This window comes from Macaca mulatta, chromosome 20 (genome assembly GCF_049350105.2).
Source record: "Macaca mulatta isolate MMU2019108-1 chromosome 20, T2T-MMU8v2.0, whole genome shotgun sequence".
In the NCBI taxonomy this organism is placed as follows: domain Eukaryota; kingdom Metazoa; phylum Chordata; class Mammalia; order Primates; family Cercopithecidae; genus Macaca; species Macaca mulatta.
Window position 1 is genome coordinate 28094799 of NC_133425.1, and position 27785 is coordinate 28122583.

At 52.2% G+C, this 27785-nt stretch overlaps 2 protein-coding genes across 52 annotated transcripts; one reads left to right on the forward strand and one right to left on the reverse strand.

Annotated features, from left to right (window-relative positions):
• Nucleotides 1–165: 165 nt before the first annotated feature.
• Nucleotides 166–4023, forward strand: TUFM (Tu translation elongation factor, mitochondrial). Of its 2 annotated transcripts, none has more exon segments than NM_001266084.1 (10): nt 166–345; nt 458–652; nt 963–1129; nt 1388–1492; nt 1581–1745; nt 1892–2024; nt 2109–2213; nt 2342–2493; nt 2589–2708; nt 3295–4023. In NM_001266084.1, coding segments are annotated over 10 exon segments (1368 nt in total). In that variant the 5' UTR covers nt 166–293; the 3' UTR covers nt 3469–4023.
• Nucleotides 4024–10692: 6669 nt separating this feature from the next.
• ATXN2L (ataxin 2 like) lies at nt 10693–25450 on the reverse strand. 50 transcript variants are annotated; one of them, XM_077985736.1, is made up of 24 exons: nt 24938–25450; nt 23073–23109; nt 22816–22872; nt 22655–22726; nt 22129–22279; nt 21535–21659; nt 19028–19119; nt 17805–18005; nt 17159–17334; nt 16875–16985; nt 15544–15738; nt 15376–15447; nt 15043–15113; nt 14570–14865; nt 14416–14485; nt 13723–13869; nt 13518–13590; nt 13240–13427; nt 12737–12866; nt 12529–12650; nt 12167–12370; nt 11803–11992; nt 11440–11476; nt 10693–11197 (listed from the first exon to the last, which is right to left on the reverse strand). In XM_077985736.1, exons 1-23 carry the CDS (start codon nt 25243–25245, stop codon nt 11445–11447), a joined length of 3120 nt encoding a protein of 1039 aa, XP_077841862.1. In that variant the 5' UTR covers nt 25246–25450; the 3' UTR covers nt 10693–11197; nt 11440–11444. The 50 variants fall into 50 exon arrangements, with proteins under 50 accessions (XP_077841862.1, XP_077841859.1, XP_077841857.1 ...); XM_077985733.1 differs by having other exon boundaries at nt 10693–11174; nt 12167–12376; XM_077985731.1 differs by having other exon boundaries at nt 12167–12376.
• Nucleotides 25451–27785: the final 2335 nt, after the last annotated feature.

The window sequence follows — 27785 nt, forward strand, 5'->3', positions numbered from 1 at the left end:
CAGTGCCCCCCGCGACCGCCAGAGAAAACTACGTTGCCCCTCAGCCCGTGAGGCCCGAGTGGTGGAAACCCTCTCCATCATTCTCCGCCCCCGAGACACCAGCCCCCTCCATGACGTCTTCAACCGCGCGCCCGACGTCGGCGGAGACGGCCATAGACACTGGCGGCTAGAGGGGCCCGGACTTGCCCTCCCAGTCCTTACTTCCGTCGGAAGTGCCTTCCTGCCGCAGGCGCCCTTTCTCTGCTGCACGCTCGGGTTCCTGGGCCCCGTTCCCCGGTTCCTGGGGCGCGAGTATGACCACAATGGCGGCAGCCACCCTGCTGCGCGCGACGCCCCACTTCAGCGGTGAGGGGTCGGGGAGGGCGATGGCGGCCCAGGAACACTTTGGGGGTGTGGTAGGTGGCTGGGTTCGGTCTGACCCCTGTCCTGCCTGACTCCCAAGCTTCGGTCCCGGCAGGTCTCGCCACCGGCCGGACCTTCCTGCTGCAGGGTCTGTTGCGGCCGCTGAAGACTCCGGCATTGCCTCTCCTGTGCCGCGGCCTGGCCGTGGAGGCCAAGAAGACTTACGTGCGCGACAAGCCACATGTGAATGTGGGTACCATCGGCCATGTGGACCACGGCAAGACCACGCTGACTGCAGCCATCACGAAGAGTGAGTGGGGTTGGGGCGTCCAGTAGCGCCTTATCTACTGATGGGACCTGGAGCCAGGGGGGCAAGGCTAGCAGAGTGTCTGCTGGAGGTGTTTACTGTGGCTCCAAGAGCAGAGGCTGTACCCCAAAGAAGTCACAGGGTAGACCCTAAAGGCCCCCTAACATTCTTTCTGACCCACAGTTATCTCTGCTGGAAGAGTTAGAGATTGGAGGAGGTTATGTATTTAGGTGGGAGGGCTCAGGGGCGTGGTCTAAGCTCTGCCTCTAGCACTGCAACTTTAGCTGAGAGGTGTGTTCTCTTTCTCCTTTAGTTCTAGCCGAGGGAGGTGGGGCTAAATTCAAGAAGTATGAGGAGATTGACAATGCCCCGGAGGAGCGAGCTCGGGGTATCACCATCAATGCGGCCCATGTGGAGTATAGCACTGCCGCCCGCCACTACGCCCACACAGACTGCCCGGGTCATGCAGATTATGTTAAGGTGAGGGTTGCTGGGACACTGGAGACAGGGCCAGAAGCTGCCTCTTGTCAGGATAAATGTTAGGCTTGTGGGGAGGAGATTAAAATATTCAGTGTTTGGATATGAGATGGCAGGTTTGTGGCCATGACCACTCAGAATGGGTGGTGAGGAGATGATAGAGAAAGGTGGGCCTGAGATTCTAACTGCTACACTTGCCTATATGGATGTGGACTGAAGAGCTCGTTGAACTTGGCTGTTTCCTCTCCTCCTCCTCCCCAGAATATGATCACAGGCACTGCACCCCTCGACGGCTGCATCCTGGTTGTAGCAGCCAATGATGGCCCCATGCCCCAGACCCGAGAGCACTTATTACTGGCCAGACAGGTACTCAGAGCCTGGGTAAAGGTGCAGAGGGGAAGAGTGGGGAGTTGGGCCCCTCTGGATACTGTCCCTGTCTCTCTGCTGTCTACAGATTGGGGTGGAGCATGTGGTGGTGTATGTGAACAAGGCTGACGCTGTCCAGGACTCTGAGATGGTGGAGCTGGTGGAGCTGGAGATCCGGGAGCTGCTCACCGAGTTTGGCTATAAAGGGGAGGAGACCCCAGTCATTGTAGGCTCTGCTCTCTGTGCCCTTGAGGTGAAGGCCGGGTCAGGCAGGGTGGCTGCTGCAGAGGGTGGGGCTAGATGGGCACCCAGAGCTCTGCTTTGTGTCTGGGAAGTGGCTCTTGATAATCGAGGGGAGTAGAATGGGGATTTCAGAGTCCTGTCGCTTCCCCTCAACAGGGTCGGGACCCTGAATTAGGCCTGAAATCTGTGCAGAAGCTACTGGATGCTGTGGACACTTACATCCCAGTGCCCACCCGGGACCTGGAGAAGCCTTTCCTGCTGCCTGTAGAGGGGGTGTTCTCCGTCCCTGGTGAGGACTCTGCCTGTTCCCACGCACTCTCTCTAGCAGCAGCCTAGCTCGGGGTCCCTGATGTCCTGTCTTATTCCCTCTCAGGCCGTGGCACTGTGGTGACAGGTACGCTAGAGCGTGGCATTTTAAAGAAGGGAGACGAGTGTGAGCTCCTAGGACACAGCAAGAACATCCGCACTGTGGTGACAGGTACGGGAAGCCAGCCTGGGGACCAGGGGCTGACTGCAGGGTGGCCTTACCCCGGCAGATCCCTTGTACCTTCCCTCCATCTTACACTCGCCTTCCTTCTCCCCACTCCTTTTCCCCTTTCCTCCTAGGCATTGAGATGTTCCACAAGAACCTGGAGAGGGCCGAGGCCGGAGATAACCTCGGGGCCCTGGTTCGAGGCTTGAAGCGGGAGGACTTGCGGCGGGGCCTGGTCATGGTCAAGCCGGGTTCCATCAAGCCCCACCAGAAGGTGGAGGCCCAGGTGAGGGCTCCAGGTGACGGTGGGCAGGGCTGAGCCAAGCTGTCCCCAGCATTCCAGCCGAGCCCATCTCACCCTCATTGTTCACTCTCCTCCAGGTTTACATCCTCAGCAAGGAGGAAGGTGGCCGCCACAAGCCCTTTGTGTCCCACTTCATGCCTATCATGTTCTCCCTGACTTGGGACATGGCCTGTCGGGTTATCCTGCCCCCAGAGAAGGTACGGTGGGTGGGAGAAATGTAGGGTGGAGGGAGCACTTTTTATATCACCTTTGCTTCACTCATAGTTCCAAAGACACACTGTGACAACCCAAGTGACTTTATTTCCTTAGGTGGAAAGGGGCTGCTTGTCGCTGCTAGCCAACAGAAGGGGCATGGCCCATGGACTTAGGGGCGGGAGTCCTCATCCAGCGTGCCCTAAGCTGAAGCAGGTTAAAAGCTTAGCTCTGCCAGCATGTACCCACAGAAAGATTTCCTAGAAAAAGTCTCTTCTTTCTGAGAGTTTCACTATGTATGAAAGCTTAGGAAGTCCTGTGACCAAGAAACCTTCATAACCCACAACTTCTAGACATTTTTTCCTCAAGAACATACCTTAGGAACACTCATCACTGGTCTCTTTCATGTTTTCCTGTCTCAATATGCTGTTTGCATCTGCCTGACAGCCTGGGATGGATGACACTGTCCCCAGGCAGAACCATTCCCCTGCTGCATTCTCCCATGACTCTTAACCTCCGAGGTACCCAAAAAAAACTTAAGGAATGAAGGCATCCTGGAGGCCACGCATGATCCTTCTCTTCCTACTCTAGGAGCTTGCCATGCCCGGGGAGGACCTGAAGTTCAACCTAATCTTGCGGCAGCCAATGATCTTGGAGAAAGGCCAGCGTTTCACCCTGCGAGATGGCAACCGGACTATCGGCACCGGTCTAGTCACCGACACGCTGGCCATGACTGAGGAGGAGAAGAACATCAAGTGGGGTTGAGTGCAGACCTCTGCTCAGCTTCCCTTGCGTGTAAGGCCTGTTCTAGCTAGGGCTCCCTCCTGCTTCCAGTGCCCTCTCATGACACAGGCTGCAACCCAGCAGAGGGCAGCTAGGTGGACATTTCTCCTGGTTGGAAGGGTCGGCCTGCCTGACTGGGGAGGTCAGTAAACTTCTGTGAATAGTAAGCCAGCCTGTGTCCTGTGTCCTTTGTGTGAATTGGAGAGGATAGGAGAGGACAAAAAGGGTGTTGAACCCCAGACAGATGGGGAGCTTGTGAGATCCCAGAGCAATTTTAATGGAGAAATCAAGTCCAGTGAGCTTAGGGATTGCCTAGACACAGTAGGATACTGTTGAATAGCCTCCTGGGAAATACTGGGAAAGAACGTTCTATCGCTCTGGAGCCAGCATGGCCTCAGCTCAGGTGCCAAACCCACCTTGTTTCCTCGGAATACTAAGTGAATGTCTAGCGTCCATTCACGTTCTGTGGGAATGGGGACCGGACAGGCATATCTCAGATGCTCTAGGTTTGCTTCCAGACCACCACAATAAAGCAGGTCACAAATTTTTTCGTTTCTCAGTGAAGTTATGTTTATATTATAGTTGACTCATGAACAATGCAGGGCTTAGGGGTGCCAGCCCCCCTCCATGTAGCCACAAATCTACATATAATTTGTTTTTGAGATGGGGCCAGCTTTGCACAGTGGCAGTATCATAGCCAATGACTCCATGACTTGAAATATAATCAGCATTGGCAATTTTTGACGGTCTCTATGGGGAAGCTGAACAAAGGGAAAAAAGGAAATACAGGGTCTCACTGTCACCCAGGCTGGGTGTGCAGTGGCACCATCCTAGCTCATTGCAGCCTCAGACTCCTGGGCTCAACCTTGGTCTTCCAAACTGCTGGGATTAGAGGTGTAAACTACCGTGTCCAGCTCCTCACATACAACTTGACTCCCCCAAAACATAACTAGTAACCTGCTGCCAGCCAGAAGCCTCACTGATAGCATGCAAAAGCATACTTTATGTGTTATATGTATTATACACCGTATTCTTCAAACTAGAGAAAGTGTTAAGAAAATCATAAGGAAAATATATTCCCTATCAAGTGGAAGTGGATCATCATAAAGGCCCTCATTGCTTCACGTTTCTTAGGAGGAGGCCAAAGGGAGATAGGCAGACTCGGTGTAACCTGTATTTGAAAAAATTCACATGTAAGTGGACCTGTGCAGTTTGAACCCCAATCACTCAAGGGTCAACTGTACACTATATTAAATGTGTAATGTCTAAGAAAACTTTATTTAAAAATACTTGAGCCAAGGCTGGGCACGGTGGCTCACGCCTGTAATCCTAGCACTTTGCGAGGCCAAGGCGGGCAGATCACCTGAGGTCAGGAGTTTGAGACCAGCCTGGCCAACATAGTGAAACCCTGTCTCTAATAAAAATACAAAAAAATAAGCCGGGCATGCTGGCAGGTGCCTGTAATCCCAGCCATTTGGGAGGCTGAGGCAGGAGAATCGCTTGAACTTGGGAGGTGGAGGTTGCAGTGAGCCAAGATCGCACCATCGCACTCCAGCCTAGGCAACAAGAGCAAAACTCCATCTCAAAAAAAAAAAAACACAAAAACTTGAGCTGAGATTGCGCCATTGCACTCCAGCCTGGGTGACAGAGTGAGACTTGTCTCAAAAAAAAAGAAAGAAGCTTTTAACCAGGAAGCTGAGGCGGGCAGATCATGAGGTCAGGAGATCGAGCCCATCCTGGCCAATATGGTGAAACCCCCTCTCTACTAAAAATACAAAAAAATTAGCTGGGTGTGGTGGAGCATGGCTGTAGTCTCAGCTACTCAGGAGGCTGAGGCAGGAGAATCACTTGAACCCGGGAGGTAGAGGTTGCAGTGAGCCGAGATCGCACCACTGCACTCCAGCCTGGCGACAAGGTGAGACTCTGTCTCAAAAAAAGAAAAAATAAAAAAATAAAATTAAGAAAAGAGGCCACGTGTGGTGCCTCACACCTATAATCCCAGCATTTTGGAGGCCAAGAGTTTCTGAGCAGCCAGGGCAACATGGCAAAACCCCATCTCTACTAAAATATAAAAATTAGCCAGGCAGGCCGGGCACGGTGGCTCACGCTTGCAACCCCAGCACTTTGGGAGGCCGAGGCGGGCAGATCACCTGAGGTCAGGAGTTTGAGACCAGCCTGACCATTATGGTGAAACCCCATCTCTACTAAAAGTAAAGAAAATTAGCCGGGTGTGGTGGCGGGCGCCTGTAATCCCAGCTACTTGGGAGGCTGAGGCAGGAGAATCACTTGAACCTGGGAGGCAGAGGTTGCAGTGAGCCAAGATCACAGCATTGCAGTCCAGACTGGGAACAGAGTAAGACTCGTCTCAAAAAACAAACGAACAAATACTAGCTAGGCATGGTGGCTTGCACTTGTAGTCCCAGCTACTCAGGAGGCTGAGGCACAAGAATCACTTGAAGCCGAGATGCAGAGGATGCAGTGAGCCAAGATCGTGCCACTGCACTCCAGCCTGGGCAATAGAATGAGACTCTGTCTCAAAAGAAAAGAAAAAGGCCGGTCGTAGTGGCTTATGCCTGTAATCCCAGCACTTTGGGAGGCTGAGGCGGGTGGATCATGAGGTGGGGGGAGTTCAAGACCAGCCTGGCCAACATGGTGAAACCCCATCTCTACTAAAAATAAAATTAGCCGGGTGTGGTGGCGGGCGCCTGTAATCCCAGCTACTTGGGAGGCTGAGGCAGGAGAATCACTTGAACCCGGGAGGCAGAGGTTGCAGTGAGCCAAGATTGTGCCACTGCACTCCAGCCTGGGTGACAGAGTGAGACTCCGTGTCAAAAAAAAAAGGGCTGGGCGCGGTGGCTCAAGCCTGTAATCCCAGCACTTTGGGAGGCCGAGACGGGCGGATCACGAGGTCAGGAGATCAAGACCATCCTGGCTAACACGGTGAAACCCCATCTCTACTAAAAAATACAAAAAACTAGCCGGGCGAGGTGGCGGGCGTCTGTAGTCCCAGCTACTCAGGAGGCTGAGGCAGGAGAATGGCGTAAACCCGGAAGGCGGAGCTTGCAGTGAGCTGAGATCTGGCCACAGCACTCCAGCCTGGGTGACAGAGCGAGGCTCCGTCTCAAAAAAAAAAAAAAAGGAAAGAAAAAATAAATTATAAAAAAGAATAAAGAAAATGACCACTTCTCTAATATGCAGGGAATAAACTATGAGTGGATTTTCAAAAACTTGGGAGTGATGACTGGCAAGGATGCCAACACCAAGTAAAGCAAGGCTCGGCAAAGGTTAACAGGCACCCCTATCACAAATGCATCCTGACAAATGAATATACACCCAGGATGGCTAAGATCAGCTCCCAGAAGGGAGGGGCTCTTGGGCCCAACTTAAGAGCTGTTTTGAGAAAATGCAAAACCTGATCTTTGACTCCAGAACAGAGGCAAACTAAGTGAAGCGGGTGAGAGCAGAGGAAGAGGGAAGAACTTTGCAAAAAGAACTGTCCAATGACAGGGCAGATTTGTCTTCTCCTCAGTGCTCAAGGCAAGGCTGCCAAGAGCTGCCAAGGGGAATTTCTGGCTGGCTGAAGGCTAAGTTCCCTTCCAACTTTTGAGATTTCTGCTCAAAGATGGTAAACATACAGTAGTCTCTGCCCTTATCCCTGGTTTCAGTTATCCACTGTCAACCTGGTCTGATTATTTCTGGAATTTTTTTTTTTTTTTTTTTTTTTTTTGAGACGGAGTCTTGCTCTGTCACCCAGGCTGGAGTGCAGTGGCCGGATCTCAGCTCACTGCAAGCTCCGCCTCCCGGGTTTACGCCATTCTCCTGCCTCAGCCTCCCGAGTAGCTGGGACTACAGGCGCCCGCCACCTCGCCCGGCTATTTTTTTGTATTTTTTAGTAGAGACGGGGTTTCACCGTGTTAGCCGGGATCGTCTCTCGATCTCCTGACCTCGTGATCCGCCCGTCTCGGCCTCCCAAAGTGCTGGGATTACAGGCTTGAGCCACCGCGCCCGGCCTTTTTTTTTTTTTTTTTGAGACAGTCTCACTCTGTCACCCAGGCTGGAGTACAGTGGCAGGATCCTGGCCCACTGCAACCTCTACATCCTGGGTTTGAGTGATTCTCCTGCCTCAGCCTCCAAGTAGCTGAGATTACAGGCACCACCACCATGCCCAGCTAGCTTTTTATTTCTAGTAGAGATGGCATCTCACCATGTTGGCCAAGCTGATCTCAAACTCCTGACCTCAAATAACATACCTTCATCGGCTTCCCAAAGTATGGGATTACAGGGGAACCACTGCACCCATCTGGACTTTTTTTTTTTTTTTTCTGAGACAGAGTCTCGCTCTGTCACCAGGCTGGAGTGCAGCGGCACGATCTCTGCTCACTGCAGCCTCAAGCCATTCTCCTGCCTCAGCCTCCCAAGTAGCTGGGACCACAGGGACGTGCCACGATGCCCAGCTAATTTTTGTATTTTTAGTAGAGACAGGGTTTCACCATGTTGGCCAGGATACTCTCGATCTCTTGACCTCATGAACCACCCACCTCGGCCTCCCAAAGTGCTGGGATTACAGGTGTTAGCCACCGCGCCCGGCCTGGAATTTTCTATTTAACAGTTCAGATTTTAAGTTGAGCACCATTCTGAGTAGTATGATGAAATCTTTTGCCATCCTGCTCCATCCATCCTGTCAGGACGTGAACCATCCCTTTGCCTGTTAGTCACTTTAGTAGCCGTGCTGGTTATCAGACTGATCATTACCAGACTGATAGTTACAGCACTGCAATGATTTGTGTTCAAGTAACCCTTATTTACTCAGTGATGGCCCTGAAGCACAAGAGTATTGTGCCTAATTTAGAAACTAAACCTCATCATAGAAATAGGAAAAAACATAGTATACATAAGGTTTGGTACTGGCCGGGCGCGGTGGCTCAAGCCTGTAATCCCAGCACTTTGGGAGGCCGAGACGGGCGGATCACGAGGTTAGGAGATCGAGACCATCCTGGCTAATACAGTGAAACCCCGTCTCTACTAAAAAAAAAATACAAAAAACTAGCCGGGCGAAGTGGCGGGCGCCTGTAGTCCCAGCTACTCGGGAGGCTGAGGCAGGAGAATGGCGCAAACCCGGGAGGCGGAGCTTGCAGTGAGCTGAGATCTGGCCACTGCACTCCAGCCTGGGTGACAAAGCGAGACTCTGTCTCAACAAAAAAAAAAAAAAAAAAAAAGGTTTGGTACTATAGGCATCCACTGGGGAGCTCAGATCACATCCCCCACAGATACGGGTGGAGTGCTATACAATCTGCAGTCCTTCCAGAAAGCATCAAAATGACTACTCAGCTGGGCGTGGTGGCTCACACCTGTAATCCCCAGCACTTTGGGAGGCCAAGGCAGAACTGCTTGAGCCCAGGAGTTCAAGACCAGCCTGGCCAACATAATGAGACTCCGTCTCTTAAAAAAAAAAAAAAAAAAGGCCGGGCGCAGTGGCTCAAGCCTGTAATCCCAGCACTTTGGGAGGCCGAGACGGGCGGATCACGAGGTCAGGAGATCGAGACCATCCTGGTTAACACGGTGAAACCCCGTCTCTACTAAAAAATACAAAAAACTAGCCGGGCGAGGTGGCGGGCGCCTGTAGTCCCAGCTACTCGGGAGGCTGAGGCAGGAGAATGGCGTGAACCCGGGAGGCGGAGCTTGCAGTGAGCTGAGATCCGGCCACAGCACTCCAGCCTGGGTGACAGAGCGAGACTCCGTCTCAAAAAAAAAAAAAAAAAAAAAAAAAAAAAAAAAAAAGATTATTAATACTTGTCATATTTCACAGTAGATACCCGTCTCTCCATCTGCACTTCAAACATCCTGAGCCCAGCTGAAGCCTTGCAGCTCCTGCACCACCTCACATCCACCTGCTGAGTGCTCTTGGGACTCCAACTCTGCCCATTTTTAGCATCCAAGTGGCTACCACATAAAATCCTTTTTTTTTTTAACCTCTTTAATAACCTTTTCTCCTCCCCACCATGCACACCTATTACCAAGTTCCAAATCTGCATACGCTGGGATTCTTCCCCAATACTGTAGCCTTCACTCTTCCTGTCCTGGTCTTAGCCAGCTTTCTCTGGCTTTGGTGAGAGCTGAAACACCCCGGTCTACCACCGAGCACCAGCCACTTCCTTAAAATCCTAGAAAGGTGAAATCACCTCCATTTTATAGACAAGGAAACCAAGGTCAGGTTTCCGAGAAAATTCCCAACCTCCTTGAAAAACTACCTCCTCTGGAGCCTGATGTCATTTCCACATCCCATGCTTCAATCTTTCTGTCCCACCCATAACGCCTAATTTCGCTCCTGCTCCCCAGTAAGCCCAGTTCCCAACCCATCCTTTCCCCTTTTCTCCCACTAACAGCTTCACCTTTACAGCTCTCATCCACAATGTCAGCTGCGCATCCATCAGGACTTTAATTACCATAAACATTCACCCTTCAACATAAAGAGGTGTATGTAATTCATGAGATACTCCTATAAGAAATGAAACTTTAAATCACACCTTGAGATGAGGCCAAGTTAGAAAATAGTCACTAGACAGCTGGGTGAGCTATCTACGTAGCAGTTCCAGAGCGAGTCAGGGACAGCACCCTCAGGAACTGTGAAACTGCACAATCCCATCCTGGGAAGGGGACTCCCATCTCACATGCCATCCGGTCATCCAGAACCTCAGTCATCAACTACGTAACTTCACAACATCAAGTCTGGAACCCACCTTCAAATCAATGGCACAAGACCCTGATCTGGCTCCCCATCATCCTAGATTTCAAAAACTGACCACCATTTTTTGAGTCTTGCTCTGTCACCAGACTGGAGTGCAATGGAGTGATCTCAGCTCACTGCAACCTCCACCTCCCGGGTTCAAGTGACTTTACTGCCTCAGCCTTCCAAGCAGCTGGGATTACAGGGATGTCCCACGAAGCCTGGCTAATTTTTGTATTTTTAGTAGAGATGGGGTTTCACCAAGTTGGCCAGGATGGTCTCTATCTCATATTGACCTGGTGATCTGCCCGCCTCGGCCTCCCAAAGTGCTGAGATCACAGGTGTGAGCCACCATGGCCGGCCACTGGACACGATTTTTACATGGAAGGAACAGGTGACAATGAGCACCTACCAATGCCACAAAAGACTGACAGCTGTCACCCCACTCTAGTCTCCAAAGAGGAAACTCCAGGCAGGTTAAGTTAGTTTAAAATTTTATTTTTTTTATTTATTTTTTAATATTTTTATGTAATAAAAAGTAAAAGTCCTTGTCCAGCCATCCTCATGGGGCATCTGTCTGTCTCTCACACAGGTCACTCAAGTTAATGGGAAAGAAAGAACAGGGGGCCCAAGTCTGAAGTTATAAATAATAGAAAATAAAAGATCTTCCGTCTCCAGCGGGGAACAGATGAGAGGATGGGAGGGCAAGACTGGGTGGGGACGGGCAGGGGCAGAGCAGGAACCCCCCACCCCTGCTGGACCCTGGCCCTGCCCTCTGTGAGGCCCCTCCCATTCAAGGTGCTTGGCAGGAATTCCCCAGCTCCCCCGGGGAATGGGGGGGATGGGGGGCTGGGAGTGGTCCGAGCTGCTGGGGGAAGAGACATAGATCACTCTTCCCTCCACTCATGGAGGTCTCAGGTCGCGGCCAGGACAATCTTCAGTTCCCCGGGGGGTGGAAGGGGAGCTGCTGGGAGGGATGAGATTGAACTGGTTGGAGGGGAAAGAGAAGAGAGCAGGAGCATTAGAACCCAAGCAGCTGTCCCTTCCTCCAATGCCGTCCAGTGGGGGCGTGGGGGTGTGTCTGGGAAGGAGCGGCCTCCTCAAGGTGTCTCGGGGGCTGTCAGAAGCACAGGTCAATCGCTGTTTCCCAGTAAGCCAGAGCCCTCACTCATGTGCCCAGCTCAGCCCCCCACACCCCAGTCTGGCCCTGTCTGCTGCACTGACCTTACCTCGGCTAAGTCAGGAGACAGTCGGGGTCACTGAGAGCTGGGGAGGCAGTGGGGAGGGGGGCTGCTGGATCACAACTGAGCGAGGACGGAGGGAAGCAAAGGACAGAGCCAGGAGCAAGCCCCTGGCGGCGGCGACTGTGGCTTCTGCCCACCCTACATACTTCACAGACAGGTGCAGGTCGGCGGGCGCCCTGTGGGACAGCCCTGCCTCCAAGACCCCTCACTCCCCACCCAGAACCCGTGCATCCTGCCCCACCTGCAGCCCCTCAGCTCTTCCATGCCAAATTCCCCCAGCTAATGAGAACTCACGAATCCTGTCATCGGCTCCTCCTGGAAATCCAGGCGCCTGGCCAGGCTGCTCACCTTGGGGGTGTCCGATGTAGGGGTAGGGTGAGGGTGTGGAAGCTGAGAGTGCAGGCACCCCACTCTGGGGCACCGCGCCTTGGGGGGGCCCCCCATGACTCTGGGGTGGGTGCAGCAGCATCACCTGGGGCGGGTGGGGAGCCCCAGGGTGAGGGGGCGGGGCTGCTGTGATTCCAGTTTGGACATGGGCCTGTGGAAAACAAAAAAGCAGCAGGGAAGACCACAGAATCCTGAGACAGACTCTGAGAGCCAGAGTTAGGGAGCACTATGGCAAGGGTGGCACCAGGGTCTTGGGAATGGGATGGCCCCCATGACAGATGAGCCCTGGCAAACAGACCCAGAAGTGGGACAGCTGGGCTCTTACCTGGGTAACATGGGCCATGTTGGTGAAGCCGTGGGGCAGCTGCTGGTGGTGGATGGCATACACAGCGGCTGGCTGGGGGAAGCTGCTCTGAGGGGACTGGGCAGAAGGTCCCGGTGGCAGAGAGGGCGGCGTGCCTGTCAGGGCCCCTGGGTGGTACAGATTCTGCTGTGGCTGTCCACTGCCCAGGTGTGGGGCCTGCCCCGCCTGATGCTGTTGGGGAGGGGAAGGTTGAGTGCCACCGAAGCCAGTAACTCACTGGCCTCTGGTCCTCACCACTCAGAAATGACCCCTAGAGCTCTATCCCACTCTTCTAGCCACCCATTCCTGCACCCTGACCACTCAGCACCCCCTACAGCAGGCACCTGGACAGGACTGGGGGCCGCATGCTGGGACTGCGGCTGGCTTCCAGTAGGCGTGGTAGCCGGCTGCGGCTGGTGGGCATGGAGCTGCGTGGCATGGTGTGGGTAGGACTGGTGAACAGTGGCTGCAGCAGGAAAGAGAACCAGTGCTGAGCACACCAGAGGGCGCTGGCACACAGCCCAGAGCAGAGGGACCAGGCGTAGGACTCACCATAAAGGGCTTGGGGAGTGGGCTGCTCCGCAGAAGGGTACTGAGGGGTAGAGGATGACACGATGGCCTGGGGATGGCTGCCCGATGTCAGCATGCGTGGGTTGCTCTGAAGCATGGGGGCAAACACCGGCTGGCAGGACAGAGAGACGAGTGGTTGGCACAGCCGCCAGGTGGGAAGGTGTCCTCCTGCCAGTCACTGCGTGCACAGCACTGCTTGGGCCTCCTCACAATCACCCTATTGATTCAACATTCGCAACAATCCCAGCCAGCAGACACTATTTCCTCTACACTTCACATATATACATGTCCAATGCCTTGTTACAGGTCCCACCAGAGCCACGGCTCAAGCCCACATCTGACACCACCAATCCCACAGCTTGTCAGGCTGGCCAATCCCACCCACAATGCTGCCTGCTGCCCCCAGCCAGCTCCCAAGTCTCTGGAGAAGATGGGATCCCTAGCAGGGGCCCTGGATCCTCACTGCCCTCCTGGGCCACAGTCACCTGTGAGGGGTAGTGGGCCATGGGCTGCATCATGGCAGGCTGGCCTGGGAACTGCTGAGGGTTGTAGGGTATGTAGGAAGAATAGGGCGTGGCAGCCACCAGAGGTGGGCCAGCAGCCGCGGCGGCCTGCATCATTGGCGGGGCTGAAGCTGGCTGGTGTTGGTCCGAGCGCTGCGGGGGCAGGGAGCCTGGAGGAGGAGGAACAGAGCAGAGATCAAGCTCCACCTGCCAGTAGGCCCCTGGCAGCCTCACCACCTGCCCCTCCCAGACCTGCTCACCTTTTGCTCCCCGGTACTTGCCCTGCTGCCCAGGCACTGAATTGGATACAGGATATGGATACATCTGAGGTGCCTGGGGATGAGGACACAGATGAGGCTGAATGACTTGCTCACAAGTGCCCAGAAAAGGCCTGACCTGGTCCCTCAATCAGCCCAACCAAATTCCACCCTGATAATCCTGGGCCCAGCCAGTGTCTCTGCATACCTGCACAGCTGGTCCCATGTGGATCTGAGGTATGTAGGAGATGTACTGGGGGCTGTATAGCCCACTCTGGCCTGCTGTCAGCACCGGGATGGAGGGAGTTGAATGAGTCCGGGGCCCTGGAGAAGTTGGGGTACTGGTGGATTTATTCTGCAAAAAACAAGAGAGCACAATTTTATTTTGTATCTTCCCCTCTACTCCTGGCCGTGCCTATAGTAGTAACAGCTAACATTCATGAAATGCTGGGTACCAAACACATTCTGCACTTATCTTCATAAAGCCTTGCATTAAACCCTATGAGGAGATGAGCATTCTCAAGTTACAGGTGAGACAGAGAATGTAAGTGAAGTCCAAGATCACAAACCTTCCACATACAGGGGCTCAAGCCAAGTCAGCTGGCCTCTGTTCATGACTACCCCACTCCAGTACTCCCTCAGTCAAATGCCAAGAACAAAAGAAAAGCCCGTTAACCCCTCATCAGACTCACTGGGATCCCTGATCACCCAACCCTGGAGACCTGAGTCCATTTTCCCCAAGCCAGCCCCAAAGTTGCCATCCTTACATTTTTATGACATCTCCTCACACTGCCTGCCAGGCAAGTGGTCCTGGAGGTGAAGTGCTCCCCCTATTCATCTGTAAGCACTGCCCAAGTCTCCCCACAGAAACCAAAGTCCACTTTCTCCCGTCCCAGCTCACCACAGACAGCAGAGGCTTTGTAGGATTGAATTCCTTAGCATTAGGGTTCAACGTTGATTTCTTTACTTGTCTGTGAGAGAAAATACAGTAAATCTTCACGGCTTGCTCCCATCTCTCCTGCCACCCTCCCAGAGCTCCACTCCGCTCCACTTACTCAGCAACAGGGCCCTCATCCTTGTCTTCTCCCTTGATGAGGCCCACCGGGGGGCTGCCAGTTTGGCTTGGGCAAGGTGGTGGGGGCTGCTCTGGCCCCTCAGTGCCTCCTGCTGGTGCCAGGGGTGGTTTGTCCTCCTTATCCGATACGGACTCTGTCTTGGAGGAGACGGGAGACCCCATGGGCTCTGAAGTCAACAGACCATCAACCTCCTTCTCCTTTCCTTTGGGCTCCTCCTTTAAGATCCGGGGAGGAAAAGGATCCAAGCTGTTCTCAGGGGAGCTACTGGGCTGAAGCTGGAAGGGAGAAATACACACAGTCCAGTATGACCCAAACCCTAGGCCCAGCTTTCTTCTTTCACCCTTTCTTGATCTCATCTCTTTGACCCCTACCCAGTCCTTTGCCTCGTCTACGAACCACTCCCAACCCCTTTACCCTGCTAATATCCCAACTCACTTCCACAGTTCTCTCACCTTAAACTGGGCCCCAAACTTTCTCAGTTCTTCCAGTTGGAATCGTTTCTGTTCATTCTGAAGACCAGGGACTATGAGAAAACAATCAAAAAGAAGAAAATACAAAACATTCTTTCTCCAAGGTGGCTACACAGTGCCAATAGAACAGAAAACAAGAAAGCAAAGAAAAAAGAGAAACTCTTGAGAATTACAGAAGTGAAATTACAACCCAAGGGCTGACAGACATTGCCTCTGATTTCCAACAAACTTCCTAACTGACATACTCTCCCCTAGATAAAGGAGCATTAACCCTCAGCAGAAAAAAAAAACAAAAAACAAAACACACACCCTCACCTTTCCCAGCTATCCGAGCCAGCTCCTGGGGCTCCAGAGTTCTCCCAGGTTCCTTGGTAGAGAGTTCTTTTACTGTGCAAGGAGAGGGAAATGCCTAAAAGTCCTTCTGTCCAGAACCACAAATCACACTAAATATGCATTAATGGCACTCAAACACCTAGCTCTTACCATCTGTGGGGGCCAGGGAGATCTTTGGAGAAGCTGGGGAAATGGAGCCCACTCCAGGATCTGAGACTGATGAGGTCACAGGGATGGAGGCTGAAGAGGTTGGCACTGCCGAGCCGATGGGAGGCTCAGGACAGGAAGCTGAGATTGGGGCAGGGGCAGCAGACTTGGGAGAACGCGGGGGATATATCCGGCCCACTGGAAGAAAAGGGGGAGCTGTAGGACGGTTACTGCTAGTCAACAGCAGTGAATACAAGGGCCTTACTCAAAACAGCAAGAAAGTTTACACACTATACAACCAGAGTCACCAACTTAAGTGTCTAGAAGGCCAAGGCAGGTAACACAACCAGGTAAATGGCCTCATGGGCATCATCGGTGACTGGAATGCTTAAAGGGGTGGCTGGGATTCTGTCCCAGTCAACCTGAGCTATGCAGCAAGACAAGCTCAGTTGGCAGAACTTCTGTAATCCAAAAGAAACTAAAATTTTCTATGGCTTCTACTGTTTTATTTATGTAGAGACAGGGTATCGCTCTGTTCCCCAGACTGGAGTACAATGGTATGATGCCATCTCACTGCAACCTCAGCCTCCTGGGCTCAAGCGATTCCCCGCCCCCAGCCTCTCAAGTAGCTGGGAGCACAGGTGCACGCCATCAGGCCTAGCTAATCAATCTTTTTATTTTTTGCAGAAGGGTTTTGCCATGTTGCCCAGGCTGGTCTTGAACTCCTGGGCTCAAGCAATCTGCCTGCCTCAGACTGTTTTAAAAGTTAGCAACTGGCAGGATGTGGTGGCTCATGCCTGTAATCCCAGCACTCTGGGAGGTGCGGTGGGCGGATATTGAGATCAGGAGTTCAAGATCAGCCTGGCCAACATAGTAAAACCCCGCTTCTACTAAACATACAAAAAATTTAGCCAGGCGTGGTGGTGGGCGCCTGTAATCCCAGCTACTCGGGAGGCTGAGGCAGGAGAATCGCTTGAATCCGGGAGGTGGAGGTTGCGGTGAACCAAGATGACGTCACTGCACTCCAGCCCAGGTGACAGTGCGAGACTCCGTCTCAAAAAACAAACAAACCAAAAAAAACCCCAGAAAAGTTAGCAACTGATTCAAATCTAAACAAAGGATGTCTGCCAAACAGACACAACCCATGAATTGCCAGGTTGAGATTTCTGCACTAGGGAAATTAAAGAACTATTTCCCAATATGACTAAATCCCAAACGCCCAAAATATCTATCTTAAAATTATCTCCCATTCCAGCATTTGTAACAACTGGACATATTTACATCTCTTTACAAATTTCCATCCATTTCTTCATCCAACACTACTAAAGCTTTACCTGCAGGAGGAGGTGGAACAGAAGTTTCTCCAGAAGGCCTATTACTGGGTGAAGACAGAGTCTTGGCACCTCTCAGAGGCCGCTGTGCCTTTGGGGACATGCGGGAAGGGCCTGTTTTTTTTTTTTTTTTTTTAAGATGAAGAAAACGTCAGAGGAGGCAGATGACCTATTATATTCCCACCGATGCAGTGTCATTCCAACCCATCCAAACCCCTCCAGTTACCCTCCTACCTCCTCGGCATCCCCTGCCCTGCCCTGCCCCTCAAAGTCACCTCATAACTCACCTCCATTGATACCACGGGCCTCAGAACCTGGGCCAGGACTGCTATTGTCCAGATGGTGAGGGCCACGAGGTGGCAAAGAGCTAAGGCCAGGCCGACCGCCCCGAGAGCTGCTGCATCGAACTCCTCCCCGGGGACCTTCTCGGACTCGCTGAGGCAGAGGGATATACTTCCCCTCCCTGAGGAAAGAGTTCAAATAAGGCCAGGTAGCCACGAAACTCACGTTTTCTTCTTCTTCTAAAGTCTCTCCCTTCTGCCCCCAAACACACATACACTGCCTGGCTCCAGCACTATTCCACTTGAAGATCTGCCCCAGTTTAATGTTCTATGGCTACAGACTTATGACCTTATGTGACATCAACTCTGAGCCAACCAACCTGGCCAATGCTCCACAATTCTACAACTCCTGACCTATGACAAAGTTAGGATCACACCATAGTTTCAAGGACAGTTTTTGTAAAACACAAGGAATCCAGTTACATTTCACTTTTATAAGAAAAAATAGCACATATATAAAAATGAATACAGAGAAAAAGAGAACGTAAACCAAAATTTTGAAACTTTAAACCACAGCACCCATCAATTCTGGGCCCAGGCCCCAGGACACTCCCAGAAGCCCCAAATAGTCCTGGCTGTTCACGACAGTCACCTGGATGCCAAGCTGGGGCTCTCCCGACCCGAACCCTGCCGCTGGACCGCACTGTGCTTCTCCTCTTCAGTGCGCCCATCATCGTTCTCCATGGCGATCCGCAGGCGGTACTGGGGGCTTGATTCAATCTCTCGAGCCAACTGGGCTGCACGCAGCTCTCGCTGACGAAATTCTTCTGAGTTGTCCTTTTCTAAGGGCACCCTGAGACAGCACCCACAGACCACCACCATCCCAGTGCCAGGGGACAAAAGAGGAAAAAAGAAAAAACACTTCAACAACTCCAATCACCAGTTCAGGCACGTAAGTATTTAATCCTTTCTTTTTTTTTTTTTGAGACAAGTGTCTCGCTCTGTCGCCCAGGCTAGAGTGCAGTGGCACGATCTCGGCTCACTGCAAGCTCTGACTCCCGGGTTCACGCCATTCTCCTGCCTCAGCCTCCCGAGTAGCTGGGACTATAGGCGCCCGCCACCACACCTGGCTAATTTTTTTGTCTTTTTAGTAGAGACGGGTTTTCACCATGTTAGCCAGGATGGTCTCGATCTCCTGACCTCGTGATTCACCCGCCTTGGCCTCCCAAAGTGCTGGGATTACAAGCATGAGCCACCACGCCCGGCCAGTATTTAATCCTTTCAACTCAACATCTGGGTAACAGGCACCGACTGCGTCCCAGGTAGAGCACCAGTCCCAGGTAGAGCACCAAGGCTTATCTGGGAATGTCAGGAGCACTTACGTGCTTAAAACCTTTGAGGGAGGCTGGGTGTGGTAGCTCACGCCTGTAATCCCAGCACTCTGGGAGGCCGAGGTGGGCGAATCACGAGGTAAGATCGAGACCATCCTTGCTAACACGGTGAAACCCTGTCTCTACTACAAACACAAAAAAATCAGCCAGGTGTGGTGGCAGGCGCCTGTAGTCCCAGCTACTCAGGAGGCTGAGGCAGGAGAATGGCGTGAACCTGGGAGGCGGAGCTTGCAGTGAGCCGAGACTGCGCCACTGCACTTCAGCATGGGCTACACAGCGAGACTCCATCTCAAAAACAAAACAAAACAAAACAAAACAAAACCTTTGAGGGAATAGTTCCACAAGGTAGAGTAAGTAGGAACAGGGACGGTGACCCTGGACACCCAGAGAAAAAGGAGCAAAAACTATGTTCTCCTGGAAACCTGTCTTCACTTAGTGACCCCATATCACCAACACATCACCTAGAGAGCACCAAGACACTCACGTATAAGAAGAAAGACTGCTATCGTAGGTGGTCTTCACACCGTAGTTCTCCTCATTAAACTTGAACATTTCATTGGGGTCCCATCCATTGGACTGGGGAGGGAGAAAGCAGGTTTTAAAATCCAGCAAGAAAAGCAACATTGACAAGTCACTTCCCTTCCATCAGATTAAAAACTCTTAAGATGTGACCAAATTGGCTGGGCACAGTGGCTGAAACCTGTAATCCCAGTAGTCTGGGAAGCTGAGGCAGGACGATCTCCTGAGGCCAGGAGTTTAAGGCCAGCCTAGGCAACACAGCAAGAGTCCATCTCTACAAAAAAATAATGAAACAGGTGGGTGTGGTGGTGCATGCCTGGGGTCCTAGCTACTTACTACTTAGGAGAGTGAGGAGAGAGGATCACTTGAGCCCAGGAGTTTGAGGCTGCAGTGAACTATTATGGCACCACTGTACTCAGGCCTGGGCGACTGGCTGGGGGTGGTGGCTCATGCCTGTAACCCCAGCACTTTGGGAGGTGGGTGGATCACCTGAGGTCAGGAGTTTGAGATCAACCTGACCAATACGGTGAAATCCCATCTCTACTAAAAATAAAAAATTAGCCATCCGTGGTGGCGCATGCCTGCAGTCCTAGCTGAGGCAGGAGAATCGCTTGAACCTGGGAGGCAGAGGTTGCAGTGAGCTGAGATTGAGCCACTGCACTCCAGCCTCCAGCCTGGTTGATGGAGCAAGACCCTGTCTCAAACAAAAAACAAAACAAAACAAACAACAACAACAAAAACCCAGGCAACAGAGCAAGATTCTGTCTGAAAAATAAATAAATAAGTGAACAACAGTGAAAAAAAATAAGGATGTGGCTGGCAAAAGTAATCAACTAATAATTGTAATTACTAACTGCAATTTTTTTTTTTTTTTTTGGCGACAGAGTTTCATTCTCGTTGCCCAGGCTGGAGTGCAACGGCACCATCTTGGCTCACCGCAACCTCCATCTCCTGGGTTCAAGCGATTCTCCTGCCTCAACCTCGCCAGTAGCTAGGATTATGGCATGTGCCACCACACCCAGCTAATTTTGTATTTTTAGTAGAGATGGGATTTCTCCATGTTGGTCAGGTTGGTCTTAAACTCCCAACCTCAGGTGATCTGCCTGCCTTGGCCTCCCAAAGTGCTGGGATTACTGGCATGAGCCACTGATCCCGGCCTGCAACTGTTAATAATTACTAACAATTGCAGCAGAAATTAGTGATAACTAGTAAACCTGAAAAGTCAAAAAATCCAACAAGTCTATGTCCAAGACATCCCAGAAAAATTCTGGCACATGTGCGTAGGGAATACAAGTTCTCAAAGTCCAGCAAGGTACTATTTTTAGTAGCAAAATAATAGAAACAAAATGCAGATGAGTAACGAAAAGGACAAATACAATTTGTTGCGTATACGTATGTGTGTGAATATAAAGAAAACATTACACAACAATAAAAGCAAAGAACTAGATCTATGTATCACCACGAGAAGTTCGAAAACGCAAAAAAAGCGAATTCTTGTACAAACCAAACATAACAAAGCAATAACATATTCATTCACAAGACATTTGTTTCTCAACAGACATTCTTGCTATGATGCCCAGGCTGGAGCACAGTGGCCATTCACAAGTTCAATCGTAGTGCACCAAAGCCTGAAATGATTCTCCTACCTCAGCCTCCTGAGGAGCTGGGACTACAGGTGTGGGACCACCATGCTCAGCTCTATTCATGAGCGATTTTTATTTTTATTTTTTGAGATAGCCTCACTCTGTCGCTCAGACTGGAGTCCAGTGGCACAATCTCAGCTCACTGCAGTCTCAAACTCCTGGGCTCAAGAGATCCTCCTGCCTTGGCCTCCTAAGTAGCTGGGACTACAGGAATGAGCCATTGTGCTCAGCCTCGTGAGAGATTTTAAATGTCTCAGAGTAGCTGATTTTGGGAAGAGAAACGGGTCTACACGATAATCTATACTTTTCGTTATGTTGAAAAATAATGTAATGCAAATGCTAGGAATGGTTAATTATAGATAGTAAGAAAATAAGTTGATGTTTTGGTTTTTTTTTGACAGGGTCCAGTCAGGCTGGAGTGCAGTGGTATGATCACAGCTCACTGTAGCCTCGACCTCCCTGGGCTCAAGTGATCCTCCCACCTCAGCCTCCCAAGTAGCTGGGATTACAGGTACATGCCACCAAACCTTGCTAGCTTTTATATATCTTGTTGCGACAGGGTTTTGCCATGTTGCCTGTGCTGGTCTCGAACTCCTTGACTCAAGTGACCCACTGGCCTTGGCCTACCAAAGTGCTAGGATTACAAGCATAAGCCACTGCACCCAGATGAGAATAGGTAGTTTTACTTTGCTATTTTCTATGCCTATTTGTTATCTGACCACCATCAACGGGCAACAGTAAATATTTCCCTCCCCCTTCAAATGAACCTCACTGTCAACAACCCATTCTGTCTGTCAAGCTCCCAGGTTCTCAGGGAAGGCAGCTATACCATGTCGGACTCGAGGTCGTAGTCGTCGCTGTTGCTGTCACCCCCCTCCCAGCGCTGAAGCACCTTCTCTTTGTGTTCCCCATTCACTTTTGAGTTCATGGCAATGGCTGAATCGGTGAACTTGTCTGTGGGGGAAGAGGTGAAGATCAGCAGTCAGGCCCTATTTCACAGACTTCTTTCCAATATCCCCCAACCCCACTCCCCATAAGTAGTAGTTCAGGAACGAAAAGTTTAAGAAGCCCAGAGTACGTGTGCCTGTGTGTCAGCACGGCCAGGGGGTGGGGAGGCAAAAGAAGAGTAAAAGAAGTCTATCAAGATTATGATTCCAAAGAAAAAAGAAATTAAAAACAAGCAAAGAAAATATGAAGAACCACAACACAGGCTGGAATTCATTCCATTATATATTAGACATCAAGACATATTTTTAAGAAAAAAAAAATCCACCCACCTTGCTCAGAAAAAATAAGAAAAGGTATTAAGGCAAAAAAAATAAATAAACCAAACACATCACCTTGTTCCACCTGCATGCACACAAACTGCCCTCTGTCCTCTATGCACACAGAGCAGGTCTGAGGTAAGAGCCTAGGACGATACCTTTAGTAGCGTAGTTGAAGTCAACATTTCGGAAGTGAACGAGCATGACATCACTTGGCTTAAACACCATGGTGTCCACAATGTCCTCCCGACGAGGGCCACCTGCTGGCTCAGATGCTTTCCGGTGCACAGCATCCACTGCTAGTTCAAACTACAAACACCCCCATTCCCCACACCCACGGGTCAGTTTCAAGAAATGTGAAGGCAAAATTAGGACTGGATTTCTCTAACCCTTCCCGAACTTTTCACAACACTACATCCTCAATACGCTTAGAACCAAGTGCATTGTTTTCTCAACATCAGCCACAGGACTTAGCAAAAGTCTCACAAAAATTTAAACTTAAATACTTTAACGTAAAAGTACCCAGCCCTCAAATGTATCTTTTTTCCCTGCAGCACTATTCAGCACAGGCTCACAGAAACAACTAAAGGCATACTCTGACATCACCCAATTGACACCTTCAATCAGCCTATTTCACTCTCCTACTCTGCAACTCCAAAAATAATCAAATTTGAGTACACTGACCTTTGAGCTTAGCGTCTTGAATATACCCTCATAGGTGGTACCATTTTTCACCTTTACATCACAAGTGGAGCCCTGGCAGAGTAGGAAAAAGAAGAAGAATGTCTCCAGAAAGTAGATGCATTACGTTCCTCAAACAACCCAGGGGTTAAGTACCAACTTACCACAACAGCTGTAAGGAAATGCAGCATTCTGGAATTGTTGTAGACGCCTTCAAACACCTGTCAGTTAACATACGAGGGAGAATTAAAGAGTAATCAGTCAACACCTCACTGTCTTTTCTAAATGCCCGCACTCTACTCATTCTGCTTTGTGTGTGCTGGGCCCACAGCCCTCCTGAGTACATTAGACTCTATCAAGACGTAATGTACTCTATATTTCCACATTATGCATCTTTTTTAGGTCCCTGGAAGACACTCACAGGTGACTGTGGGGGTCCCTTTCCTGTGCTCTGTCCCCTACAAGAGAAGAAAACAAGAAATTAATTACGTCTGTTCAAGCCCTCTTAGACCACTAAGAATGTGATGTTAAATTCTAGAAGTATATACCACCTGACGCTGATTTAGACTACAAAATCGTTAATCAGTATGATTTTTCTTTTCTATTGTATTTTTTTTTTGAGACAGGGTCTCCCTCTGTTGCCCAGGCTGAGGTGCAGTGGCGCCATCTCAGCTCACTGCAGCCTCAACTTCCCAGGCTCAAGCGATCTTCCTGTCTCAGCCTCTCGAGTGGCTGGGACTATAGGTGCACACCAGCACTCCTGGATTTTTTGTTTTTTTTTTTTTTAATTTTTAGTAGAGATGGGATTTCCTATTTGTGTTGCCCAGGCTGGTCTCGATCTCCTAAGCTCGAGGGATCCTCCCACCTTTGCCTTCTAAAGTGCTGGCATTACAGGCGTGAGCCACTGCGCCTGGCCAATAAATAAGATTTTCAAACTCTCACCTTGTAGAGGAAGAAAGAAATAGACGTTAAAAAGTCAGCAAACACATTTCCTCCAAATGCCAGCAAAAAAGATCTCAATCAACAGTGGTTCTCAATTGCTCTAAGAACCAACGAGAGAGAGGCTAGGGCTGCAGACTACCAACACATCAATGCTACAATATTAATCAAAAACCCACCCCAGCTGTGCGGGCAAAAGCTCCAGGAGTGCAGCTTCGGAACTACCTAGCTCAGGCATATTACCTCCCAAACAGAAAAGACAATCATTTTCAGCAGCCTGACGCCTCAAACTGTGGGAGGAGAGATATCCCCTCCACACCCCATTCCCTCGACCTCATGACTCATTCAAGCCCGTTACCCACTCTGCGGGGGTCACCAATCGCCAAGTAACCCTGCTTGTCGCTGGCTGATGTAACCGGCGGTTGAGGAGGGCGAAGAGGGGGCCGCTGGCAAGGCTGGGGGACAGCGCAGCCGCAAAAGCCATCCACCGGGAGGCCTCGCCCGGTCTGCGCCTGCGCACTAAAGCCCACGGGCCTTTTCGAACCCCCACCTCCCGCGATCAGAGCCCACTGCGCCTGCGTGTGCCGCCACTATTAATTCCATTAACACACACACGCGCACAGGAAAATCTGAACAGGGCCTCCGCTACTCATGCACAGCCACCAGACGAGCCCCTCCACGAACCAGCCCCTGCCCTAGGTGTTCCCGCGGCGCGCGAATGCCCGGGTCATGAGACCGAGCATCCACGCGCACGTACGGGAAGGGGGCGCGCGCGCCAGAGGCTCCTGGCCCGCAGTCCTCCCAGTCATCCCTCCTTCCGTCCCCCCGCCCACCTCGCTCCCCTCCTACTGGCCAGACCGGGAAGGGGGAGGCAGCAACCCGCTCCCAAGTCCCTCCCTCCCCATTGGCCAAACTGTGGGCCGCGCGCCCCCCTCCATTGGCTACGGCCGGGGACCCCTTCCCGCAGCAGACTCCCCATTGGCTGAAGCCGGGGACCGCGAGACCCTTCGTGGTAATGGAACCGGGGACCCTGATCAGCTCCTCGCCCCCCCCCAACTCCCCGATCCGACGGCGCCGGCGGGATGCGCCCCGCCTCCCCTGTAGGCCGGGGCTGCGAGCCCTGACTAGGCCCCGAGAGCCGAGCGCGGCCCCTCGGTGCTCCGGTGGCCGCCTGGTGATCCTTTCCCTCCGACCTGTTCGGACCTGAGGGGGCCCTCCCCCAGCTTCACGGGGACTCCCCACCCAGCCGGTGCCCCTCACGGTGCCGGGTTGGGGTCTGCCCCGCCGGAACCGAGCCGCCGCCTCCAGGTGGCCGCAGGTCCCTCGCCCGGAGCCCACCCTCCTCACCTGGCGCTGCCGATGGCGGCGGCCCCTGGCCTCTCCTGGTGCTGCTGCGGCGGCGGCGGCGGCGGCGGCTGCGGCGCCAAGATGCCTTCGGCTCCCCGGCGGAGCCCGCTCCCGGTAGTTGCCACAGGCCCTAGGCAGGGGGAGGCGGCCGCTGGAGGCCCGGGAGGAGCCGCGGAGGTGGCCAGCGGCCCCGGGAGGCCGCCGTTGGGAGGGCTGGTGCCCCCGGGGAGCCGGCGGGCCACGGCCTGTTGCGTGGGGGGCGGCTGCTGGGGCTGGGAGGGCTGTTGTGGCGGCTGAGGCTTCAACATGATGGCAGCGTCCGGAAGGGGAATTAGAGGGAAGGGAGGGAGAGAGGGCGCCGGGGCTGGGGCCCCGCTGGAGAGCGCGGGAAGCGAGGGGGATCGGGCAGCAGGGGCCCGCCGTTGGCGGGCGGGGGAGCCCCGCGGTGTCGGGGGTGGAGAGAGAAGACCGCGGCGCGAGGAAGCGCCGCGAGGCGGAAGGGGAGGGGGTCTCGCGGGCTGGAAAGCGAGAGGGCGCGAGCCGGGCTGGCGCGCGTGCGCGTCGCCGGGGCGCGGAGAGGGAGGAGCGCGCGGGCGGGAGCTCCCGGGGGGAGGGGCGGCAGGAGCGAGCAGTGGCGCGAGGTGCCGCGCACACCGGCGCGGTTAGCTCCCGGCGGGAGACGGGGAGAGAATCAAGTCGGTGAACCTCGCACCCCTAGCCCTGGGAGTGGGTAAGGAGCGGCGCGGGCGCTCACGCGCGCCAAGGATTTAGGGTCTCAAGGTCTCAAACCGCCTTAGAAGCCGGCGGCCGCTGTCGTTTCACAATGAGCGTGTGAGGCGCTGGGGGAGGAGCCGAAGACGCCAGAGGAAGGGCCGGCCGCTCCGCCCACGCCGGCGCTGCGTCGCGATGCCTCCGCGGGAGTGTGAGGCGGCACGTCGTGCGTGAGGCTCTTCCGCCACCTGGGGGCCCGTGGGCGGAGCCTTAAGTGCCAAAATATCTCCGGGACTGCACCACTCGAGCGACTGCGCTTTTAGACAGGTGGTAGGTTTCGCAAGGAGCTACCCCCTACCCTGTTTAAGTAACAGACTGATGAGCATTAAAGTGATTCGTTTGAGCGTGTTGATCTTTGCAGATAAGTTTACGCCTCGTACTAAATTATTTTAAATTTTTGTGATTTTGACCTAACTTGTTCCTCCATGCCCGAGAATGAATCTTTAAACTGTAGTAACAAAGACTGAAGGCCAAGGGTCCGAGTTCAAAATCCTCCACCCAACCCTGCAATGAAGGCAGCTTCGTTCATTCAAAATGAGTTGGGCGTTGGGGTATTCAGTTGTTTTGGGCACAAGGACAATTAAACTGCTTCCTGCTCTCGAGTTCATGCTAGTGGTGGATTCAGAGAATTTGATGAAATCTAGTAGGTGAAGCACAGGGCATTACAAGAGCAAATGGGAGTGACACCTAATCTTAATCCAGTTTTGGGCGACCAGATAAAGGACAAGATGGCCGGGCGCGGTGGCTCACACCTGCAATCCTAACACTGGAAGTCCGAGGCAGAAAGATCATTTAAGGCCAGGAGTTTGAGACCAGCCTGGACAACAAAGTGAGACTTCGTCTCTACAAAAAATAAATTAAAAAAAAAATTTTTTTAATGATAAGAGGGTAGGGAGATGGGTTTCTAAGCAGGGGAATAGGATATGACAAACTAAGAAAAACTCAGCTTGTCCTAAGCATAAAATTAAAGGGGGGAAAGAGGTAGCTAACCTGGAATCAGGTTTTAAAGGCTCCCAGCTCTTGTAAGAGACCTGGACATTATCCTCAAAGCAGTGGGGAGCTTATTTAAGAAAGTGAAAAGAGGCTGGACATGGTGGCTCAGGCCTGTAATCCCAGTACTTTGGGAGCTTTGAGGTCAGGAGTTTGAGGCCAGCCTGGTCAACATGGTGAAACCCTGTCTCTACTAAAAATGCAAAAATTAGATAGGCGTGGTGGTGCGTGCCTGTAATCTCAGCTACTCAGGAGGCTGAGGCAGGAGAATCACGAACCCAGGAGGCAGAGGTTGCTGTGAGTCCAGATTGCACCACTGCACTCCAGCCTGGGTGACAGAGCAAGACTCCTTCCCCCCAAAACAAACAAACAAAAAACAGAAGTGAAAAAAGGTCAGATTTGAATTCTTAAAGGTTTACTCTTTGCAACGTGGAGAATGGAGTGGAGCTGTTACATCCATGTGGTCTTAGTCCCAGCGAAATTCTCAATGTCTCAGTCTCTTCACTCTAAATATTAGCATTTGAACTCTTCCTAGCCCCTCGGCACCAAACATGCACACCTAGCTACGACACTGCCTTACTCTTTGGGTAATAGTCCTTCGCCCTGCCTCACTCCTGCCTTTGGATGTGCTAGTTTCCCCTCCTGTGTGCGCGTGTTTGTTTTTGAGATGGAGTTTCGTTCTTATTTCCCAGGCTGGAGTGCAATGGCACAATCTTGGCTCACCATAAACTCCGCCTCCCAGGTTCAAGCGTTTCTCCTGCCTCAGCCTCTTGATTAGCTGTGATTACAGGCATGCGCCACCACCACACCTGGCTAATTTTGTATTTTTAGTGGAGACAGGGTTTCTCCATGTTGGTCAGGCTGGTCTTGAACTCCCGACCTCAGGTGATCCACCCACCTCAGCCTCCCAAAGTGCTGGGATTACAGGCATAAGCCACCACGCCCAGCCCAAATGCTGTTGTAAAGGCCATCATGTCTCCTGGGTTCCCTAACACAGTACAGCTTTTTCCTGGCATTACCTGGACCACCTGGGGCCATGACACGTCTCTACCCTCATTGACGATTGTGAGCACTGAGTGCTCTAACC

Excerpts from the sequence above, each read along its gene's own strand:
- ATXN2L (XM_015125866.3), bottom strand. The coding sequence starts at position 25,245 with ATGTTGAAGCCTCAGCCGCCACAACAGCCCTCCCAGCCCCAGCAGCCG. Across the intron at positions 22,873-23,072 it reads AGGGACCCCCACAGTCACCT|GTGTTTGAAGGCGTCTACAA; the intron begins GTGAGTGTCTTC and ends GTTAACTGACAG. Across the intron at positions 12,867-13,239 it reads TGGCCCACTACCCCTCACAG|CCGGTGTTTGCCCCCATGCT; the intron begins GTGACTGTGGCC and ends CTGTCCTGCCAG.
- TUFM (XM_077983728.1), top strand. The coding sequence starts at position 294 with ATGACCACAATGGCGGCAGCCACCCTGCTGCGCGCGACGCCCCACTTC. Across the intron at positions 2,130-2,341 it reads CCGTGGCACTGTGGTGACAG|GCATTGAGATGTTCCACAAG; the intron begins GTACGCTAGAGC and ends CTTTCCTCCTAG. Across the intron at positions 2,494-2,588 it reads ACCAGAAGGTGGAGGCCCAG|GTTTACATCCTCAGCAAGGA; the intron begins GTGAGGGCTCCA and ends ACTCTCCTCCAG.